Source organism: Perognathus longimembris, chromosome 14 (genome assembly GCF_023159225.1).
Source record: "Perognathus longimembris pacificus isolate PPM17 chromosome 14, ASM2315922v1, whole genome shotgun sequence".
Lineage (NCBI taxonomy): Eukaryota > Metazoa > Chordata > Mammalia > Rodentia > Heteromyidae > Perognathus > Perognathus longimembris.
Genome location: NC_063174.1, coordinates 43,661,410 through 43,683,288, shown reverse-complemented (window position 1 = coordinate 43,683,288; position 21,879 = coordinate 43,661,410). Strand labels below are relative to the sequence as shown.

At 43.0% G+C, this 21,879-nt stretch overlaps 2 protein-coding genes across 4 annotated transcripts in view; one reads left to right on the top strand and one right to left on the bottom strand.

Moving 5' to 3' along the window:
* Nucleotides 1-1,630: 1,630 nt before the first annotated feature.
* Ahsa1 (activator of HSP90 ATPase activity 1) lies at nt 1,631-8,868 on the bottom strand. 2 transcript variants are annotated; one of them, XM_048361841.1, is made up of 9 exons: nt 8,770-8,868; nt 6,919-7,109; nt 5,323-5,405; nt 4,857-4,974; nt 3,693-3,781; nt 3,060-3,188; nt 2,631-2,732; nt 2,120-2,171; nt 1,631-2,025 (listed from the first exon to the last, which is right to left on the bottom strand). In XM_048361841.1, the coding sequence occupies exons 4-9, from the start codon at nt 4,921-4,923 to the stop codon at nt 1,853-1,855; spliced, it is 612 nt and encodes a 203-aa protein (XP_048217798.1). In that variant the 5' UTR covers nt 4,924-4,974; nt 5,323-5,405; nt 6,919-7,109; nt 8,770-8,868; the 3' UTR covers nt 1,631-1,852. The 2 variants fall into 2 exon arrangements, with proteins under 2 accessions (XP_048217798.1, XP_048217797.1); XM_048361840.1 differs by lacking the exon at nt 8,770-8,868 and adding an exon at nt 8,385-8,608.
* A 194-nt stretch (nt 8,869-9,062) lies between these two features.
* Vipas39 (VPS33B interacting protein, apical-basolateral polarity regulator, spe-39 homolog) overlaps nt 9,063-21,879 on the top strand; it is a 33,758-nt gene continuing 20,941 nt past the window's right edge. Inside the window, exons 1-7 of one of the 2 annotated variants that reach the window (XM_048361836.1) lie at nt 9,063-9,170; nt 13,143-13,235; nt 14,357-14,462; nt 16,703-16,849; nt 17,615-17,653; nt 18,457-18,521; nt 20,342-20,398. In XM_048361836.1, the coding sequence (XP_048217793.1) occupies nt 13,143-13,235; nt 14,357-14,462; nt 16,703-16,849; nt 17,615-17,653; nt 18,457-18,521; nt 20,342-20,398 (507 nt within the window). In that variant the 5' untranslated portion in view covers nt 9,063-9,170. Of the gene's footprint in view, nt 9,402-13,142; nt 13,236-14,356; nt 14,463-16,702; nt 16,850-17,614; nt 17,654-18,456; nt 18,522-20,341; nt 20,399-21,879 lie in introns of both variants that reach the window. The other variant, XM_048361837.1, reaches the window with a different exon arrangement.

Below are 21,879 nucleotides of genomic sequence, written 5' to 3'. Positions count from 1 at the left end.
GCCTCCTGAGCAGCTAGGATTATAGGCATGAGCGACTGGAACCCACCTTGTAGTCTCTGAGATAGGGTCTCACCTCTTGTTAGGTTTGTGCTTGAACCATGACTTTTTTTTTCTGCTTCCTGCAGTAGCTGGGATGACAGGTGTGAACTTCCATACGAGCTTCCTCTGTTGAGATGACACCCCCCTAGACTTTCCTGCACAGGCTGACCTGGAATTGTGGCCTTCTGAATCTCAACCTCCCACATAAGAGTTATGTGCCACGACATTCAGCTTCTGTGGTTCTATTCTTCTTAGGCTCAGATGGGTAGGAGTAATGTTACCAGTAGCTGTCCATACTGGGCAGGGGAGTGGTTACTGACTGTGCCACGTGGCAGGCACTCAGCCCAGTGCTCTGGTTTTTACTAAGGTATTATAATCATCTCTATAATTTCTTCATTTTTCTCTATTCTGGAACTGGTAACTTTCCAGTCAGGCACAATAGGGCTCCTTTTAAAATTGTCTCTGTGAGGAGGGGGCATGGGTTTCATTCAAGCTGAGTACAAGTTCTTTATCAAAAGGCATCTTTTTAGACTCCCCCAAGGCAGATGGAGTGCAGAATTAATGACGTAAATAAGCTCAGTCCCATTTAAAGATGCTACTGGGGCCCTAGGTCCAAGAAATCTAGATTTCCTGCTATAAAATTTTAGCTGAGTCACATTAAGATCAGCTTGCTGGCCTCTGCCGCCTACTAACAGGCAAAAGATGAGTGCCTGTGGCCGCAGGAGGCAGTGTACATGGGCACCGACACCGGGGTGCCAGGAAGGTGCGTATACTCAGCCACATCCTGTTCTGTGGATTTGACCCCATAAGAACGTGCCCTAGCGCATGGCAGTCAAGAGGTCAAAGCTTATGTAACTGTACCAGGCCTTTTAAAGGAATGAGGACAATGACTTCATCTTTTGGGTGGAGGGTCGGGGGAAGGAGTACTAAAACACAGTAGATTTTCTCTTTGAGGAGGGATACTTGACGTAATAGAAATTACAGCTGCTTCTAATGCTGATGAAGCCAAGGTAGGACGTCCAGGGTTTAGACCTGAGCACAGAAACAGCAGCTATGGCCTGGCCCTTATTCCAAATCCCAATTCTACCACCAGATAGGTCTGGGCTGTTTTAAATCAAAGGTTTACCAATGGCAAATATGTAAAGGTATATGTAAAGAAAGAAACCCAAGGATTTTATTTTTGTCAACAGAATCTTCTAGTTCACAGGGTTTCCTAGGGATTCAATGTGCTAATGCAAAGAAACTGCTTGTGTAGTGTCAGATGTATGCAGCAACTGCTCTCAACAGAAGCTGCCACAGCCAGCAAGCTCCAGCTTTCTACACTTCAACCCAACACCTATAAACAACTAATTTAAAACCGGGCTGGGTATGTGGCTTAGTGGTAGAGTGCTTGTCTAGCATGCACAAAGCCCTGGGTTCGATTCCTCAGCACCACAAACAGAAAAAGCCAGAAGTAGCACTGTGGTTCAAGATGTAGAGTGCTAACCTTGAGCAAAAGAAGCCAAGGACAGTGCTCAGGCCCCAAGTCCCAGCCCCAGGACGGGGGGAGGGGATCAAAATCTTCAAAGGGAGTTCAATCAATTTAGAAATGTATGCTTTTAAAATTTGTGTTTATGTAGCATATGTACACATAAAAGAGCCACCCTCTGATCCCACCCAGCAGAAAACATGCACAAACCCAAGGTGTATGTGGAAGGGAGGGGCCCCAGCCCCAAGTTAGCGGTTGGGATGGTGCAATCCTGTGAGCCACAGCCCTGGTCGACAACAGGCTGGACTGAAGTGTTGGGCAGGCTGGAGGCCCCCGTTGCTGGCCCTAAAACAAGCGTGCGCCATAGCCAAAGGTCTGTTTGATGCCCTCAAAGTAGTACCGCTGCCAGCCCTGCCGCGTCCGCTCTTCCTCAGGGGCAGGGATGCCTCGGCCTTCCATGCACAGCTCCGTCTCTCCATTCTTGTCAATGAAGGTCAGGGTGATGGTGGCAAAGTGCCCTGAGGGAGGGGAGAGGAGAGGTTGTTTCAGACCCAGCATTTCCATGAGGGTTTAAACTACTAAGTGGACAACAGCAATAAGTACGCTACTCACCATCCGGCCAAGTCTTAAACCTCCACTTCATTGCAATATGCTTCTCAGGGACCTAACATAAGGAGAGACTGCGATGAACCCCTTACGATCTAGGGTTAGCCACCTGACTTCTGTATGAAGCCTATCATTTGTGCAACTATAAAACTTGAAAGAGAATTCGAATGAGGACATTCTTTTCAAAGAGAAAACATTGCTTTATTAACTGAAGAGAATTAAAAGTCAAAAAAAAATTTTTTTTTTTGCCAGTCCTGGGCCTTGGACTCAGGGCCTGAGCACTGTCCCTGGCTTCTTCCCGCTCAATGCTAGCACTCTGCCACCTGAGCCACAGCGCCACTTCTGGCCGTGTTCCATATATGTGGTGCTGGGGAATCGAACCCAGGGCTTCATGTATGCAAGGCAAGCACTCTTGCCACTAGGCCATATTCCCAGCCCAAAAGTCAAATTTTTATAGAGCTGAGAAGCCACTAATCTGACCAGACAGAGGCAACAATGTGGGGAAGCAGGTACTCACCAGGTCAGTGAACTCCCCAGACACGTTGCCATCTACCATGTGGAACTTGCCCCCTCTGTCTGCTTCTAGCATTGCAGGAGCATGAGTGAAGGCCTGAACCAGCTACAGGGAGAAAAAAAGGCAGAGACGTATAGCTTTGAATGGGACCCAGAGCCAGATGCCTGTTCAATGCTACCTGCCTTGACTCTGCCCCCTTTATTCTGCTCCACTCGACCAGGCTTTGACTTCAGTACAATTCTTTTTGAATCCTTGGTGTCATTAGTTTGGATCCATTCCCTTTTCTAACAAGAATCCAGTGGTTCCCACTTACATGACTCCAAAGGAGCGGGGGGGGGGGGGGGAGGGGGAATTCCCTTTGTGGAGTCATTGTTAATTGTCCCAGAAGCTGGAATGGCAAGGGCATGCATCCACAGACACGCTCATAGTTACCTCTTGTGTGGTAAACACTCGGTAGAGCTCTTCCGGTGACGTCAGGAAGGTTTCTCTAAGGGTGATCTTACAAGTGGGGATTTTGACACCAACAGGTTTGGCTTGGGATTTTGAAGGAGCAGGCTTAGCCTGTGAAATGATAGTAAAACGTGTCAATTTAAATCTCAACCAACATAATAGTTTCAGGGACAGGTTTACACCTTGAAAGCTTATCATTCAGAGGGGTAGAAGGGAACTGGGAAGTATAGATGCTTCAGTTGTGAAAGAACTAAGGAAATACCTTCAAATCCCTGTAACTCTCAAGCAGAATTTTTATGCTAAAGAACTGGAAGTGTTGGGCATTGGTGGTTCACACCTAGCTACTCAGGAGGCTGAGCTCAGAGGATCATGGTTCAAAGCCAGCATGGGTAGAAAAGTCTAAGCCTCTTATCACCAATTAACTACCAGAACCCTCAAAGACAGTGCTTAGATCCTGAGTTCATGCACCAGGAGCAAAAACAAGGAGCAGGCAGCTTTGGCTTTCAGGTTAAGGGGAGAGGGAAAGATCTGATGCAGAATGAGGAACAGTAGTGTCTCATTTCCCCTTGCAGACAGCCACCCCTATACCTCCCCGTCACCTGCGAGCAGCTTTACCTTGTGCTCCTCAGTTTTCAGGGCTGGCTGTGCCACTGGGTCTACTGACTCTCCATTCACTGTGGGTAAGATCATACCCTGGGTGAACTCTGAAAAGACAAAAATACCAGCTCTGGGAGTTATTTCTTAGCAGAAGACACAGGAAGCATGGTAAAGTCAGCCACCCTAACCCAGAATGAGAAGTAAGAATTATCTATTTTTATATCTTTACCTTTGGTCTACGCTAGATAGCTACATGAATATGTTACAAATATGGTATGTTCACTAAGTATTACAACTTGTCAAGTGTTTGTAAGGTTCACTTTTGAAGCTGGCCAGTAAATAGAACAGCCCTTCAATTGACTTCAAGAGTGGGTACTTGGGCTGGGAATGTGGCTTAGTGGTAGAGCGCTTGCCTAGCATTCATGAAGCCCTGGGTTCAATTCCTCAGCACCACATAAACAGAAAAGGCCGGAAGTGGTGCTGTGGCTCAAGGGGCAGAGTGCTAGCCTTGAGCAAAAAGAAGCCAGGGACAGTGCTCAGGCCCTGAGTCCAAGACCCAGGACTGGCCAAAAAAAAAAAAAAGTTTGGTAGTCACATGTAACAGATTAAAAATGTTATTGTTAATCTAATGTAACTAAACCATCATTAATCTTTAAAAGATGAACTCATCTCTGTAATCCTAGCTACTCAGGAAACAGAGATCTGAAGAGGTTCACAGTTCAAAGCCATCTGGACAAGGAAGTCTGTGAGACTTATTTCCAATCAACCACAAACAGCCAGTAGAGCTGTGGTTCAAGTGGTTGAGTCCTAGCCTTGAGCACAAAAGCTCAGGAGCAGTGCCTTGGCACTGAGTTCAAGCCGCAGGACTGGCAAAAAATAATAATAATAAAAATTAACTAGGTTATTTTACATTGCTTCTTGGGGGCTCCCAAGTCTTCCAAATTGATTATGCATCTCATTTAGATTAGCTACATTCCAAGAGTTACTAGTCAACATATTAGCAATGAGGCTCTAAATCGTTCCCTTACTCATAAGCTAGCTTGGAGTGACTTTGAGATGAAATAAGTCCCTCCCCACCAAATCTTTATCCATCTACTAAAGAAACAGTAGTCTAGCCCCTCAGGCAGCATCTGATAGGTGGCAGGCTGCCTCCTCAGGTACGTGTCATCACTCAGGAGATACCTGTTTTGAGGGTGCTGATGTAAATTCCCATTGCTTCTCTTAGAAGTTTCACCCCTTCTTCCTTCATTAAGGCCACGAGATTTGTGTCAGGCTCATCTTTGGCAAGGCTCACACTAATCTGAGAAAGAGATCAGAAGTAGGCAGTAAATAACTCAAGAGACACATCAAGGAATGTGGTACCAAGCAATCAGTTAAAGGATAATGCTTCCAAAGGCAATGTATAGAGATGGTCTACTCATTCATCCAATCCCATTATTGTTCCTTCGCAAGTCCTCTGCCAAGGCAAAGGTGGCTCATGTTTGAAGCTAAAGCAAAGAAACTGAGTACATGTAAGTTGCTCTGGAAGTTTTCAATGGTACCCTACAGCTATGAACCAGGAATGGGCTATTAATCTCAGAAAAGATGTCATTTTCCTTATCTGAGACAGGACAGGGAGGGCTCAGATGAAGAATTAGGACTCACAAACCTCCACTTCATCCACGCTGTTTTCATCAGACAAATTAGGGATCTCCACATGTCCCTTGTATTGTACTCCTGACTTAGAGGTGCCTGTCAAAAGCAACGAAATGTTTGTTAGCCTCCTCTTCTGCAGGAAAAGGCCTTGTTCAAAAGACCTACCAGAGCACTACACCACTTAGGCTTCTTTTGGCCCTCATTATGAACTGACGTCTAGTCTGACAGAATGCCACATGCCAGATGTAACCCAACGCTCCACCCCATCTTTCCTTGCTCTGCTGAAAAACAACTAACAGCTCTGCCAGTGGGACTGAAAGCCACATCAATTGGACACCAGTATGAATTCTACTTGAGCCAACAGCCAGTAGTAAGAATACTTGCTCTGAAAGTATGTACTATATTCCAATGTGACTGGTACGTTCGAAGACAATTCGATCATGTGAATTTGCTTCTATGTGATTTCACCCACGAGAAGCCTTAGGTGAACACAGAAAATAACACTTAGCTGAACTACACTGCATAGGAATGAGCAAAACATACCTCAAAACATCTGCTAATGACCTTAGTTGACTATGTATTATGTGCCACAACTACACGCTGCTGGTTCTTCTGACTCAGATGACCCTCCTTGCACAATTAAGCTGCAACCTTGATGTCTACTGTCACAAGAAAATTTCAGGCCTTTATCAAGGCAAAACACCATTATATAATGTTTATGTGTTTCTAATCATTTAACATGACAATGTGTCACTGAAGGGAAGTTTTTGGTGGTGTATCCCCAATGCCATTTTCCCTATAAACTATGGTTTTCACTAAAGGGTTTTTTGGCTTTTTTGGAAATTTTTAGAAACACATTTGTTGAACTATATGAGAACTCTCATTTCAAAACTAATCAACATTTGCCTTCACCTCTCTAGGCTTCAGTTTCTCAATGGATAAAAAGGAAGACTGGGCAAGATATAAAGTTCCTTCCAGGCTACAAAGCTTTAGGTATACTTGAAAAATCATGAAGAGATGTATCTCTACTCTCACCTTCTATTTTCATTTTCTTATTGGTATTAGATAGTACTAAATGCACAAATTTATTCATGTTTTACCCCAGACCTACACAGTAGCTATTTCACACTCCTGAAGCTTTCTGCCTTAACTTCAGCCTCTAACCATCAGGACCATGAAGTGGGGCCATATGTATGGTCCCGATTGTTTCCTAACATGGTCACAGATGGGCCATTACATCAAAGGATGTACAACCCCAATTTATAGTCATACAAAACTCAATAGCACAGTGGTCTAATCTGTTAAGATTCACACCGAACAGTTAGAAAATGACTGCAATTGTACATTGAGGAAGTATCTTATGTACCCTGGAGAGACCAGGGCAAAAGATACAGTGCTCAGTTAGTTTGTTGGTGAGGACATATGAGACCCAGAGAGAAAATCCATTTAGTGCCCCATGGTGACAGAGAAATTTGAGCATCTAGTACTGCTTTCCCCCCATTCTCCCTTCAACAGTTCATTATTCCTCAAAACACTGTTCTCTCCAGCTCCTTAACAGGTCAACAGAAATGCAGTTAGCCTCTTCCCTGACAGCCCAGCAAATGCGTACCTGTCCAGTTCAGTTTGACATTCCATTCATAAAAGAAGATAAGTTTGCCTTTTCGATTGTTAATAGATGCTTCTCCATCAAGCTTATTAACTTCTGTCACCTCACACTTGCCATCCTCGTTCTGCACCCGAACTGCCAGAAACAGAGTTTTCAGCTTTTCTGTGGACCAGTTTGAAGCATCCCTCTCTGTCCTGAAAAACAGAAGTAAAGCTATGGATCAGCAGTGAAACAAAGGATACACACTGCTGCCTCTAAGAAGGCAAGGTTTAAGGAGGCTGGGCAGACAGCTGAAAAAGAACACAAAACCTACAGTTCCACTCCAGGATGTCCACAAACACGTCACTGTTAGGAAGGTAGGGGACTGCATTATTGCCAACAAAGGCAAATGCTATACAGAATAGTACAACTAAATGTGAAAAGTTATGCAGTACATGACACTTGACGTTTTAAAAGGGCACCCCCATTTGGCCAAGAGTGCAACTGCATACACTGCAGAGAAGAGCACAGATGAGAGAACAGAGCACAGGATTTGGCTAAAAGGACTGGCCGGGTCCTCATTCATTAGCACAACTGCTCTCAGCCTCTCAAGATTCAGACTGCTTTAAAGGCACATTCCGTGTCCTCTGGATGACCAAAACGTATGTCCAGACTTCAAAACAAACCACAACAAAAAACAAGGCCAAGCACCGCGTACAAGAAAATGTGAAAGAGGAGGTGGATTAAAAAGACCACTCTGCCTTCCCATTTATTAACTATGAACAGTACAAAAAAAAAAAAAAAAGGCTGCAACCAAGTTGCAGTACGAACAAAAAAGTTCAGTAGAGTTTAAAATAAGTAAGCACTGCTTGTGGAAGATTTCATGAAGGAGGACGAGCTTTTAAAAAGGCCAGTGTAACTATAAAATACAAAACCATGATCGCCTAGGCTACCCGGAGTCCAAACACCAACCAACTAAATAGTTCCGGCACGGCGCTTGGCCGGTGGTATTCTAAACCTGTTCCTGGGGCACCTGTGCCTTATAACTGGCTTTCCAATTATACTGTCTGCCACAAAAGCAGAGATTACAGCACCCAGGGCTAGAGATTTCCCGAGCAGGCTCCCACACAATCGAAGGGCCGGCCTTGGGGTCCCGCTGACTCCTCCGGCCACGTGTAGGAAGCATCTTCTAGCTCCGGGCTGGATGCGGCAATCAGAACGTTCCCGTTCTCGCCCTGAAGTTGATCCCTGGGGGGCGAAGCGTCCCCTGCAGACCCCTCTCGCCCCCGACCTGGAGAGTTGGCTAGGGGTGCTGGAGAGGAACACTCCCCCTCCCCCCCCCACCCCACCGCCATAGGAAGAACCCAGCCGTCCGCTAATCTCAGGCCAGGCCGGCCTGGGCCCCAGCTCCGTCTGCGCCAAGGTCCCAGGAACCCCCAAACCCCAGCCTGGTGCCGGCGTTCCTGCGGCCTTGCCTTGCTGGCCCTCACCAGTGCCAGTTGTTGACGTTAGTGGCGTCCGCCCGCTCCTCCACGATCCAGCGTGGGTCGCCCTCACCCCACTTGGCCATCGGCTCTCCAAGCGCGCCGCCACCAGCCCCCAAGCAGCCGCAGTCACAGCCTCAGGACAGCTCGGTCCCAGCCGCCCGGCAGCGCCTGGAAACTACTAGAAGCGGCCGCAGCTCCTCCTGGCTTGCTTTTCCCTCCACCCCCACCCACTCCCCGCCTCGACTTCCGGCTCCTCCCCACTCCTGCCGGAGACTTCCGTTCCAGCTCGCCCAACTGTTGGTTCCGCCTGTTCTCGAGTCCTCACAAACTCCCTCAGGTTAACCCCAAAGTGGCCCCAAACCCAGCCTTTCACACTACCATTCCTCACCTGTAGGGACACAAAGGACATGGTCTCTTTGTTTCCTTGGGCTCTAAATCGGCCTTGCTGAGCCTTCTGGGAGTTGTAGTCCTGCTAAATGACCCTCTGTCTAGCCGCGGAAGGTCGCGCTGAAAGTAAAGGAAATGAGCTAGCAGGGACCGCTAGGGTTTCTGGGGGATGTAGTCAAAAAGCCTCTCGAGCCTATCGCGACAGCCCCTGGCGGCCGAGGGAAGAGAACTACAAATCCCACAATGCTCTGCGGACGCCCTCTTTACAATGACCCTCCCCTCCTCCACCCCCCTTGGGTGTCCTCTTCCTCTTCTTTTCTATGCAGCCTAGACTGATTAGAAAGGCTGGTCTGGCGGCGGAGGCTGGCGCTGTCCTGAGAGGGAGGGCTCGGTGTGGAAGAGGTGAGGGTGTCCCAGGTCCTCGGGCCGCGTCTCGGGTGGAGTCCTCCCTCTCTTCCTCCTAATCTTCTTCCTCTTCTTCTCTGAGACCTCCCTTGGTCTCTCTCCTCCCGCCTGACTCGGTTCGGGGCCAGTCCTGCGAGCCCGGCTACGCTCCGAGGGAGCCCCAAGACGTGGGTCCGAGCGTGACATTTGGTTCTGAACCAACACAGCCCAGGGATCCGCCGGGCTCTGGTGAGTGCGGTAGATCCGTGGCTTCCCGAGCGTTCGCCCGCGGTTACCCGGTTTTAGCCCACATTCTCTGGCCTCAGTTCACAAACCCCACTTTGAAACTGAGTGTGAGTTTTCAGTAGCTGAGTATCCTGAGGGAGGTAGTGTGTTGTTGTTGTTGTTGTTGTTGTTTGTTACGGTGTTTTCCTGAGCCGCCTCCTGTGTCTTGTTCCACTTCTCGCATCTGTCACCCTTTCCTTGGAATTCCTCAGAATACAGGTCAGGCCTTTGAAGTAGTTGACATCATGTCGAAGCACCTTTCTTGGGCACTATTAAAATTGTACCTAAGGTTTTGTAACTTTCGGAGCTCTTAAACCGTTCTCACTTTACTTGCCAAGTAAATCTAGCTTCTCATGTGTCAACTGCCGTTGTATGGTTGAAGAAAAGATTCCAGAAATTCTCCAGTGCGGAACTGGATTTGTTGGACACCTTCTGTTATCTATATATATTTACCATAGCTCTCTCCTAGTTCTCCGGGGAATGAAAAGTAGGTAGAACTTGTAAGACCGAGGAAATAGTCTAGGAACCAAAGAACCTTGATTATAATTTGGAATAGAGGTGGTTAACAAAGTTACTTTGATACCTAATCCTTTTTATGCCTCCTTTTCTCATCAGTGAGATGGAAAAGATAACAATCTTACCATACAGGATTCGGAGAATTAAATGCATGAGAAAGTGGTTTTTGAAATAATGAAGTTGTACATTTGCCAGAGACATGTATATCTTCTGTATACACTTTATATTTTTCCAACATACCATGATGATTAATTAGTAAAAAGTTAATTATAGGCATTAACTTTCTGTTAGTCACCAAGCACTGTAAATACATGTACAGTTTACCTTGTAGAATTCCTTGGTTTCATCTGAAGAAACCTCTCTTAACGTCCCTAGTACAGAGATGATGACAAAAAGATGTTGCTAAGTGAACTGATACTAAAAGGAGCTAACATTTAGTATTTGCTTTCTGTTGGGCAATTTAGGTTTTCTGAGTACTTGTTCCTCACTATAATCCTATATAATGGAGGATACCACTTTCTGCAAGGTTTAGAAGACACTTAACTATTTTACTTGGAATTAGAAAAGCCAAGAGTTGAAGTCAAGGCTGCTTAGCTACAGTGCCTGTACTTGTACCACCACCAGTAATGATTTTATTATGCCTATTAAGTTCTTCTATTGGAGTCTGAATCCTAAAATTAAATGTAGAATGGAATCTTTAAGCCACTGCTGGGTTCAGTAGGATTTTGTGATGGTTGCTTGGGAAGGGACCAATTAGTAGAAAGTTCCCACCACACCTTTGTCTTCCTTATATCCTTCAGTTGAAAACAGGAAGTGAAGGCAAAGTCTTTAAGTGCCATGAAAAGCCTCAAAAGAACTCCCATGATGAGTGTTTCTAAAGCTTTTACTTAGAGAGGTGATATTGGAATATAAGGAAAAGCCAACTAATTATTTAGAATTTGACACTGTACCCTTTGGAGTTACTTTTGGTGTTATGAAAAATTTAGTATTTATTTTTGGTGTAGCAGGAGTGAAGAACTTTTTGTGTACCATGGGCCACTTAGAAATTATAACATTATTTGTGAGTCATACAAAATTATCAGTACAATCAGACAGGCTTAGCTGAAAAGCATCAAAAAGCATATGTGTCTGTCTTGTCATGTGCCAAATGATTTTGTAGGCCTATATAGTGTTCTTTACCCCTGGAACCATAGTTTTCACTCACATCCAGTTGTCATTGGTAGTTTAGTTTGTAATGCTAGGTGAAAATGTTTTGGTTTTTTTTTCCCCCAAGGTGAAATCAAATTTTAGAGAAGTTATAAAAGGGACTAGTAGTCTTTCGCTATGTGTTTTCTTCCTATGCTCATATTTCCTTTTTTATTTTTATTTTTTTTTGCAGTGGGGTCCAATGCCAGATTTAAACTCAGGACCTCATATTTTGTCATCTGGCACTCTACCAGTTGACCCATACATCCTGCCCAACTTTTTGGTGATTATTTTGGAGATGGAGTTTTGAAGGCTTTTCTGTCCAGGCTGGCTTTGAATTGCTGTCCTTCAGGTCTAAGCCACCCGTGTAACTAGGATTATGAGTTGTTGCTACTGGTGCCTGGTTCTTTTCCCACTTTTTGACCAAGTTGTTGATAAAAATAATTTTGACTTGAAAATTCAGGCAAGATAATTCTACTTCATTTGATTTATTTTCTTTTATTCTTTCAGGCATTTAGAAAGCATATGCAAGCCAGGTACCTGTGGTTCACACTTATAAATCTAGCTACTCAGGAGGCTGAGGTCTGAGAATCGCAGTTGGGAGCTATCCCAGGCAGACAAATCTAAAATAAAATTGCATCTTTAAATAAATATCCCTTCCCCCTACCAGAAACAAAAAACAACCAGAAATGGCAATGTTGCTCAAGCGGTAGAGCCTGGAGTGAAAAAGCTAAGCGACAGTGCTTAGGACCTGAGTTCAAGCATACAAAAAAATCAAGAAGCCGGGCTGGGGATATAGCCTAGTGGCAAAAGTGCCTGCCTCGGATACACGAGGCCCTAGGTTCGATTCCCCAGCACCACATATACAGAAAACGGCCAGAAGCGGCGCTGTGGCTCAAGTGGCAGAGTGCTAGCCTTGAGCGGGAAGAAGCCAGGGACAGTGCTCAGGCCCTGAGTCCAAGGCCCAGGACTGGCCAAAAAAAAAAAAAAAAAAAAAATCAAGAAGCCAATATAAGAATGAGATACACTTATCAGTTTTATTCACTGTAGTATTTCCAGCGCTTAGAACAGTTCCTTAGAGATGTTGAGTACACAAACGCAATTACTCTGTTTTTTTTTGTGTATTCTCAGACTGATCCTTGTGTTTTTAGCCAAGTTTATGAATTCTTATAGTGTTTTCCCAACCTATACTAATATTATTGTGCATACATGTTCTGAATACTCTAGCTCTGTTGTAGGTCTTTCAGGAGGACTGTATCATGTACTTTGTTTTTGTTGTTTTTTGCTGGTCCTGAGGTTTGAACTCTGGGCCTGGGTGCTGTCTCTGATTTTTTTTTTTGTGTGTGTGTGTGCTCTAGGGTAGTGCTCTACCACTTAAGGCACAGATCCACTTCTGGCTTTTTGTGGTTAATTGGAAATAAAAGTCTCATGGATTTTTCTGCCATGCTGGCTTCAAACTGTGACCTTAAGATCTCAGCCTCCTGAGTAGGATTATAGGTGTGAGCACCAGTTCCTAATCATATACTTTTGACAGCTCTTAAACACCTCAAAGAGTGTCTTGATCAAAATAGAGGTGCTAGTAATTAATGACTATTTCTGTGTAACTAGAGGGTGAAAAGGTATGATCTCACCAGTTGAAAACCTAAGGATATATATATATATATATAATATATATATATATATATATTTTTTTTTTTGCCAGTCCTGGGGCTTGGGACTCAGGGCCTGAGCACTGTCCCTGGCTTCTTTTTGCTCAAGGCTAGTGCTCTACCTCTTAAGCTACAATGCCATTTCTGACTTTTTCTGTTTATGTGGTGCTGAGGAATCCAACCCAGGGCTTTATGCATGCTAGGCAATCACTCTACCACTGAGCCACATTCCTAGCCCTATCATATTCTTCTCTGTAGACCCTATTTCTGGGCTCAGTGGTGAAGAATCTAAAGCTTTTGGAGGTCTTTAGGGAGAGGCCTAGAAAGGGACATGTGTCTGTCTCTCTCACTACAGATGAATCGGACAAAAGGTGATGAGGAGGAATATTGGAACAGCTCTAAGTTCAAGGCTTTCACTTTTGATGATGAAGATGATGAACTGTCACAGGTAGGTTTCTACAGACAACTGCTGAAGGTCTTATCCTCTAGGATACCACTCTAAAGTTGCTTCCTTGTATATCCCACGTAACATGTCTTTTGACCATGTCTCCATTAAGCTAAGAAGTGTGTGAGTCAGGTCTTCACGAAAACCTTTGTGTTAGCTTTCTGTTGCTGTAATGGAAAGCCTGAGATAACCAACATGTACAGGGAAGAGGTTTATTTGTTCACAGTGTTGGAGGCTCCAGACCACGATTAGTTGGTCTCTCTTGCTTTGGACCTGTGACAAGGCAGCCTATCATGGTGTGAGCATATGGACAGGTAAAACTGCCTGCTTCATGGCCAGGAAACAAAGAAGAATAGGAGGATCCCACAACCCTCTTTTTAAGGGCACTCCCCCCAGTCACTTAAGGAACTCTCAATAAGTCCCATTATTCAGGTTTTACCGCCTCCCAACAATGCTACCCATTACAAAGCCTTTAATATATAGGTCTTTGGGTAAAATGTACAATCTAAACTGAAAAAACATTCATGAAGAACAGCCTTCAAAAAAGATCCAGAAAGATTATAAAATACAGTTCTTTCCTCATCCTTCTTAACACTGGTAAGATGTTTCATTCTTGTCAGTGTTTTTTCTAGGACCCCAGGTTTTTGTTCATTTATTTGTTGTTTTTATTCTTTTTTTGTTTTGTTTTGTTTTTTCTTCTTGAGATGAGGTCTTGTTATATTGTCCAAGCTGGTCTTAAACTCTTGGGCCCAAGCAATCCTTCTGCCTGAGTCTCCTTGAGCAAATGCCACTATGTTCAGCTAATTTATTTTTGAAGGATGACCTAGACTGGAAGATTTTATTTGTGTTTATTTTGCTAAAGAAGAATTGGTCATTTTTGGATAGGTGAATAAATTTACTAAAGTTTGCACAACAAGTCATTGCCAGGAATACGATTAGAACTCAAAATTGGTTTGATTCCTCTAAACTCCTTTGCCATTGCAATATTTGGCTAAAATGCAGTTTCTTGGCAAAAAGCTAGGCTGTTGGTAACAAGAGTGAAGTTACTGTTGAGTCTGAGTTGCTCAGCATTGATTATCAAAGAGAGAGGTAGGAAGGAATAATTACCTTCTGTCTGTCTGCAGTTAAAGGAATCCAAGCGAGCAGTGAATAGCCTTCGAGACATTGTGGATGATGACGATGACGACGATGACCTGGAACGAGTCAGCTGGAGTGGGGAGCCTGTGGGAAGTAAGTAGAGAGGTCCTAGAGGTTATTTATAGTCAAGGTTCTCATCATAAGTGCACTGGTCAACAAACATACAAAGTCCACTGGTTTCCTCAGTGCTAATCAGGAAAGAAAAAAGACTAGCCTCTTACCAGATAAGCACATGTCTGAAAGGTAAACCTCAAGAGATAATTAGGTACTAGAGTTGACTCTAATATATAGTCATATTTTAGAACTCATAAGTACTCATAGCTACTTAGCAAAATTTCCTTAGCCACCAAGTCTTACTGCCTAAGCTATTATATACTAACACTTCATACCTTTACAGTGTGGCTTTATACACACATACAGACACACATGCACACATTTAAAAATTTTTGATATTATTTGGGTTTGAATTCAGGGTTGTACACTTGAGCCATCTTCCTTTATCCTTTTTTGCTTTAGTTAGTTTTTAAATAAAGTCTCACGTTTTTGGCTGTGATTCTCTTATCTCCTACCTATGGACTACTGCATAATTAAGATTACAAATGTGTACTACCACACTTGACTAAATTTATTTATCTTTTTGCCTGAGTTTTCTCAAATCATAATCCTTCTGATCTCTGCTTCCCAAGTAAGATGAGATTACAGGCATGAGCCATCATACCAGGCAAGAAATGTTTGTTAGTTTATTTGTTTAGAGCTGATACTAGGACTTGATATCAGGGCCTAGGAGCTTTCCCTTAGCTTCTTTGCTCAAGACTGGTGCTTTCCCACTTGAGCCACAGTTCTACTTCCAATTTTTTGGTGGTTAATTAGAGATAAGTTTCATGGACTTTCCTGCCCTAGCTTCCTTACTAGCTAAGATTATAGGCATGAGCTACTGATGTCCAGCTAAGAAATGTTTTAAATGAAAATGAATAAATAGGAGATACTATATAATATGATTAAAAATCAAATATACTAGAGGTATACATTTTCAAATTTTCCTTGCACTGTTAAAATAATCTCAGTTCCTTGTCCCTGCCCTCCCCTGCAAAAGCCTTCACTGTTGTTCACTTATTGTATAACTGTCTGATTGATTTACATTTAGAAATGCTCATAGGAATACCTATTTTTACCCCAATGTTTATACAAGCAGTAACATACTGTGTACTTGGCTATTTTTATGTGATAATAGGGCTTGGAGAACTTTCCATATCAGTATATAAAAAGCTTTTTTATTCTTTTTTTTTAAACAGTGGCATGGTATTACATTGTAAGGATTAAAATAATTTAACTAGTCTACTATGGTGAATTTCAGATTTTGTCTAACGTTTTGATGTTTCTGTTCTTATCAGTAACTTTGTATTCTGACACATGAGTAAGTGAAAGATCAGTTCTTGGGGTTGAATTACCAGCATTGGCTATTTGTCAGTATTGGATAGTTATTGTCAAATTGCCCTCCAGAGGACTCACCCCAGTTTGTACTCCCCATCAGCAATGTAGAAGGGTTCCTGTTTCCCACAGCCTTTCCATTACTGGCTTGGATGGAGTTTTAAGATCTTTGCTCAACCTATGGGGATCAATAATACCTTCAATGTATGAAACTATTGCTAAGAACATGTAGGCGAGTGCTGGTGGCTCATGCCTATAATCCTAGCTTCTCAGGAGGCTGAGATCTAAGGATCACAGCTCAAAGCCAGCTCATGCAGTAAAGTCCATAAGATTTTTTTTTTTTTTTGCCAGTCCTGGGCCTTGGACTCAGGGCCTGAGCACTGTCCCTGGCTTCTTCCCGCTCAAGGCTAGCACTCTGCCACTTGAGCCACAGCGCCGCTTCTGGCCGTTTTCTGTATATGTGGTGCTGGGGAATCGAACCTAGGGCCTCGTGTATCCGAGGCAGGCACTCTTGCCGCTAGGCTATATCCCCAGCCCCAAGATTTTAATCTCTAATTAACCACAAAAAAAGCTGGGACATGGGGCTGTGGCTTAAGTGATAGAGTGCTAGCCTTGAGAAAAAAAGCTGGACAATTCCCAGGCCCTGAATTCAAGCCTGAGGACCAGCACAAAAATAAATATCTTTTTATATTTAAAAACTATATTTCCTTTTTTATGATGCATTTACTCATGTCCTTTGTCCAGTTGTCTGTTGATTAATCTATTTGACTATGACTTTTTCCTTTGCCCCATGCTAAGCAAGGGACCAGGACCTCTGTTGAAAAGCCTTGAGTTCATTGAATATTGGATGTCAAAGATGTCTTTTGGATGAGACTTAACTGATTTAGTTCTTAATGGTCCTGCAGGTATCTCATGGTCCATCAAAGAGACTGCTGGTAATAGTGGGTCAGCGCAGGATGGACGTGAACAGATAAAGGGCCGAAACAGTTTCTCCTCCTATGCACAACTACCCAAACCAACTTCCACTTACTCCCTGAGCAGCTTCTTTAGAGGTAAAGAGTGATGGTTAAGGAACAGTGAAGTCTTTTCCTTTTGTTCTGAAAGTGCCCAGACTATAATTTTCATTTACTTAGGAGAAAAAAGATTATTGAAGGATTATGAATTATCATTGGAGCTGGTGGCTAAGTATTAGGAATGGGAAAAAATGAAAGAAATTCACAAGCTATGGAATGGATTTCTGGGACATGATGAATAAAGATGTCATTATCTCTTTGATAGGTACTGAAGAAGTTTGCCTAGGTCAAAATTCCTCCTCCTTATGCATTGCTTCTGGGAACACCTGTGTATTGTTGGTGGGAATGCAAAATGGTGTGGTCATTAAGGCAATTTCTCAAAATAATTAAACATAAATCTACTATATGACCCAGTAGTTTCCTTTGTGCATAACAAAAAGAACTGAGTGCAAGGCCTTCAGCAGTATTTCTGTACTGTTTATAGCAGCATTATTCACAATAGCCAAAGAGGGAAATGGCCCATTTTGTCCACTGTGGGATGAATAGATAAACGAAATGTGGGAGTATATATGCAGTAGAATAATATTCAGTTATAAAAAAGCTGTGAAATTCTGATACATGCTTTGATATGGAACCTTGAGCACATGCTAAATCTAATAAGGACATTGAGGAAAAATGTTTTGTGACCCACTTACATGAGATAACGAGATATAGGCAGAATCATTGAGGACACTGTGTCCTTAATGCAGTCTGATGGCTTTGACTTGAGTTTTCTTAACCTCTTCTCTCATTATTTATCCTTAGGTAGGACTAGACCTGGAAGTTTCCAATCTCTTTCTGATGGTAAGTATTGTTCCCTTTCTCTTGATTTTTGTGGGGGATGTAGTACAGTCTGGGGAGTTTGGAGACATTTTATTAAAAGATTAGATGAACTTTTTTCTGAATCTAACATTATTAGAGGGAGAATTTTTTTTTTTTTTGCATTACTGGGGATTAAACTCAGGGTCTTGAACTTACTAGGGGCCAGCTCTCTACTACTTAAGCCATGCTTCCAGCCCATTTTTGAGTAGTTGTTTTCAAGGTAGAGTCTTACTTTATGGCTGGGAGAGCCTGGGCTGTGATCCTGCTATTTGTGCTTTCCTGCACATGTTGCAGTGTCCAGCTGTTGTGCTTCCCCTGTGGGGACAATAGGCACCCTCCATTATGTCCTGCCATAGGTTGTGATATAATCTTAAGAACTTTTGTGCACTGGCTGGCCTGAACTACCATGCCCATTGCTAAAGAAATTTTTTATCATAAAGTAGAAATCACAACAGGAGCCAGTGACTCATGCCTATAATCCTGGCTATTAAAGAGGCTGAGATCTGAGGATTGTGGTTCGAAGACAGCCCAGGCAGGAAAGTCTGTGAGACTCTTATCTCCAATAAAACTACTCAGAAAAACGTAGAAGCTGTGCAGTGGCTCAAGTGGTAGAGCACTAGCCTTGAGCAAAAGAAGCTCAGAGACAGCACCCAGGCCCTGAGTTCAAACCATAGAACCAGAACAAACAACAACAAAAAACACATATGTGAGAAAGAGGCAATAGAGGGAAATGACAAGAAACAGTGCTTATGTCTTTCTGAATCAGTTGCCTTTTTTTTCTCCAGCTCTATCAGATACACCTGCCAAAAGTTATGCTCCAGAGCTCCGGAGGCCCAAGGGGGAGTATAGGGTAAGTTATATCATAATACTGTGATGATGCTTTACAAAGTGGAAAGGACTTTCACATATATTGCCTTAATTTCTGCAACTTTTCGAGCAGTCTTGTAGTCATGTGTTATTTAACTACAGGGACACATTATGAGAAATGCCCTAAGTGATTATATCATTGCACAACCATTGTAAGGTATACTTAGCTAGATAGTCAAGCCTGTTACACATCTAGCTTTATTGTCTCTAGGCTATAAACCTGTACAGCATGCTACTGTACTGAATATCATAGGTAAATACAGCACAATGTCAGTATTTATATGTCTAAACAGAAAAGGTACAGTAAAAATACTACACAGGCCTGGAATGAAGCTGCATGCCTGCAATCCTAGTAATAGGGAGGCACAAGAAAGATGATTATGAATTCCAGGCTTTCTGAACAACATCGACTCTTAAAAAACAAACCCAAGTGGCTGGGAATGTGGCTTAGCGGTAGAGGGCTTGCCTAGCATGCACGAAGCCCTGTGTTTGATTCCTCAGCGCCACATAAACAGAAAAAGCTGGAACTGGAATTGGAAACCGTGTAAACTGGTATTGGAAGTAGGAAATTGAAAGGGAATACCAAATTTGAGAGACACAGGGTAAAAAAGGACAAACAACTACAAAAGCAATACTTGCAAAACTGTTTGGTGTAAGTGAACTGAACACCTCCGGCGGGGGGGGGGGGGGGGAAGGGAAAGGGGGAGGAGGGAGGGGGGTATGAGGGACAAGGTAACAAACAGTACAAGAAATGTATCCAATGCCTAATGTATGAAACTATAACCTCTCTGTACATCAGTTTGATAATAAAAATTTGAAAAAAAAAGATTTAAAAAGAAAAAAAAAAAGCTGGAAGTGGCACTGTTGCTCAAGAGGTAGAATGCTAGCCTTGAACAAAAAGAAGCCAGGGACAGTGCTCAGACCCTGAGCCCAAGCCCCAGGATTGGCAAAAGAAAACAAATAAAAAACAACCCAACAAGAACAATACCAACAAACTAGCAAATAGGAAGTCCATTATAATCTTACAGGGTCACCATTGTATATGTGGTGCATTGTTGACTAAAATATCATTATGAGGACATGACTACTGTGTTTTAACCCCCTTTTATGGCTTCTCAACCATAGCCTTGCCTGGGGTCTCATAGCCAAGAAATGGTGTACCTTGTATTCACAATCTGTACAGTAATAGTGATTTTATTATTTTAAGTGATTTTACCATTGCACAATCATCATAGAGTATACTTAAATAAACTAGATGGTCAAACCTGTTACACATCTAGGCCACATGATATAGCTTTATTGCCCTAGCATCCTTTCTCACTCAGTCCTAGCATTCTTTCCCTATCCATTCTGCTGCATTTTGAAGGCTGTACTTTGAAACTCAGCAATCATCACCACAGTGTGGAAATTTGATAGAGCTCATATTTCCATGAAGCATATAAGAAAAGCAAATTGATTTTTATAAGGAAGACATATTCTAAGATGCAAAAAGGAATATATCTCAAACACTTTCTCTCTCTTGATCAAAAGTATTAAGTATTAGAATCTTGAAACCTGACTGTAATTGCACAAAGGGGTTGAAATCCTGAACCACTAGGCATAAAAAGTTCTGGTCTGTCAGTTGGTTTATCTCAGAATGACCCATTTCTTCCTGCTTGTTTTATCCTGCTGTAGTTTCTTCAGAAACTGAAGGAAATGAAACCATTCTAGTTCTTCATTTACTCTCAGTTCCTTTTCACAAAATATTTTTGAAATTGTGCTGGTGCACATAATTCTGAGTTTGATGTGTTGCTGATATTACAGGATTACAGCAATGACTGGAGCCCCAGTGATACAGTACGACGCCTTAGGAAGGGCAAGGTAAGGTCATTGGAGAGCAGATTTGTGTGGAATTCTTTGGTCAGCTGTATTAGTTGGCCACCCTGGGAGGATTTATTGCTCATTTGCTAAATGAAATAGAAAAATTCACTGAAGTTAAAAATTAGGATGGGGAATGTGGCTAGTGGTAGAGTGCTTGCCTAGCATGCATGAAGCCTTGGGTTCAATTCTTAGTACCACACAAACAGAAAAGGCCAGGAATGGTGCTATGGCTCAAGTGGTAGAGAACTAGCCTTGAGCAAAAGGAGCTTAGGAATAGACCCTGAGTTCAAGCCTCAGACTGGCAAAAAGAGAGAGAAAGGCCAATAGGAATTGGCACAAAAGGTGTTCAGACACATCACAACAGATGCAAATAGCCAATAGCACTTGAAAAGATGGTGATCATTATAACTCAAAAATCATGAATTATGCCAGGCATGGTGGCACATGTCTATAATTCCAACTGCTTGGGAGGCTGAGGCAAGAGAAAGATTATGAATTTAAGGACAGCCTCCTCTGTATAGTAAAACGTTTCTCAAAAAGTGAAAAAGGAAGGTAGGTGTTGGTACTCATGTCTGCAATCCTACTCAGAAGGTTGAGATCTGAGGATCATAGTTTGAGGCCAGCTTGGGAAGGAAAGTACATAAGACTTTTATTGGCAATTAACCAGCAAAAAGCGGGAGATGTGTCTGTGGCTTAAGTGAGAGAGTGCTAGCCTTGAATGAAAATTCTAAGGGACAGTTCCCCGGCTCCAAGTTCAAGCCTCAGTACTGGCACCAAAAACGCTGGCGGCTCACTCATAGTTATCAAACTGACGACTCAAGAGGTTTGAGATCTGAGGATTATATCCAAAATCAGCCTGGGCAGGAAAGGTCAATAGACTTTTATCCCCAGTTAGTTAACCATTTAACTGGAAGTGGAGGTATGGCTCAAGCAGCAGAGTGCCAGGCTTGAGTAGGGGGAAAAAGCCAAGTGAGAGTCCAAGACTCTTGAGTTCAAGCCTTAGTTCTGGCACACATACAAAATAGTACTTTATATACACATATGGGAATAGAATAATGAAAGTAGTTATAAGTTGGCTAAGAAGGATAGATAATGAGTAAGAAAACAGTGGGGAAGGTGAATTTGATCCAAGTATGTTGTATGTGTGTATAGAAATATACCAAAGTAGGGGCTGGGAATATGGCCTAGTGGCAAGAGTATACATGAAGCCCTGGGTTCGATTCCTCAGCACCACATACATAGAAAAGGCCAGAAGTGGCGCTGTGGCTCAAGTGGCAGAGTGCTAGCCTTGAGCAAAAAGAAGCCAGGGGCAGTGCTCAGGCCCTGAGTTCAAGCTCCAGGACTGGCAAAAAAAAAAAAAAAAAAGAAAAGAAATATAACAAAGCAATACATATACATACAAACACTTAGGCCCAAATGTTCATAGTGACTTTATTCATGGAAGCCCCTGAAGTTGAAGCCACTCAAATGTCTTTCAGGTA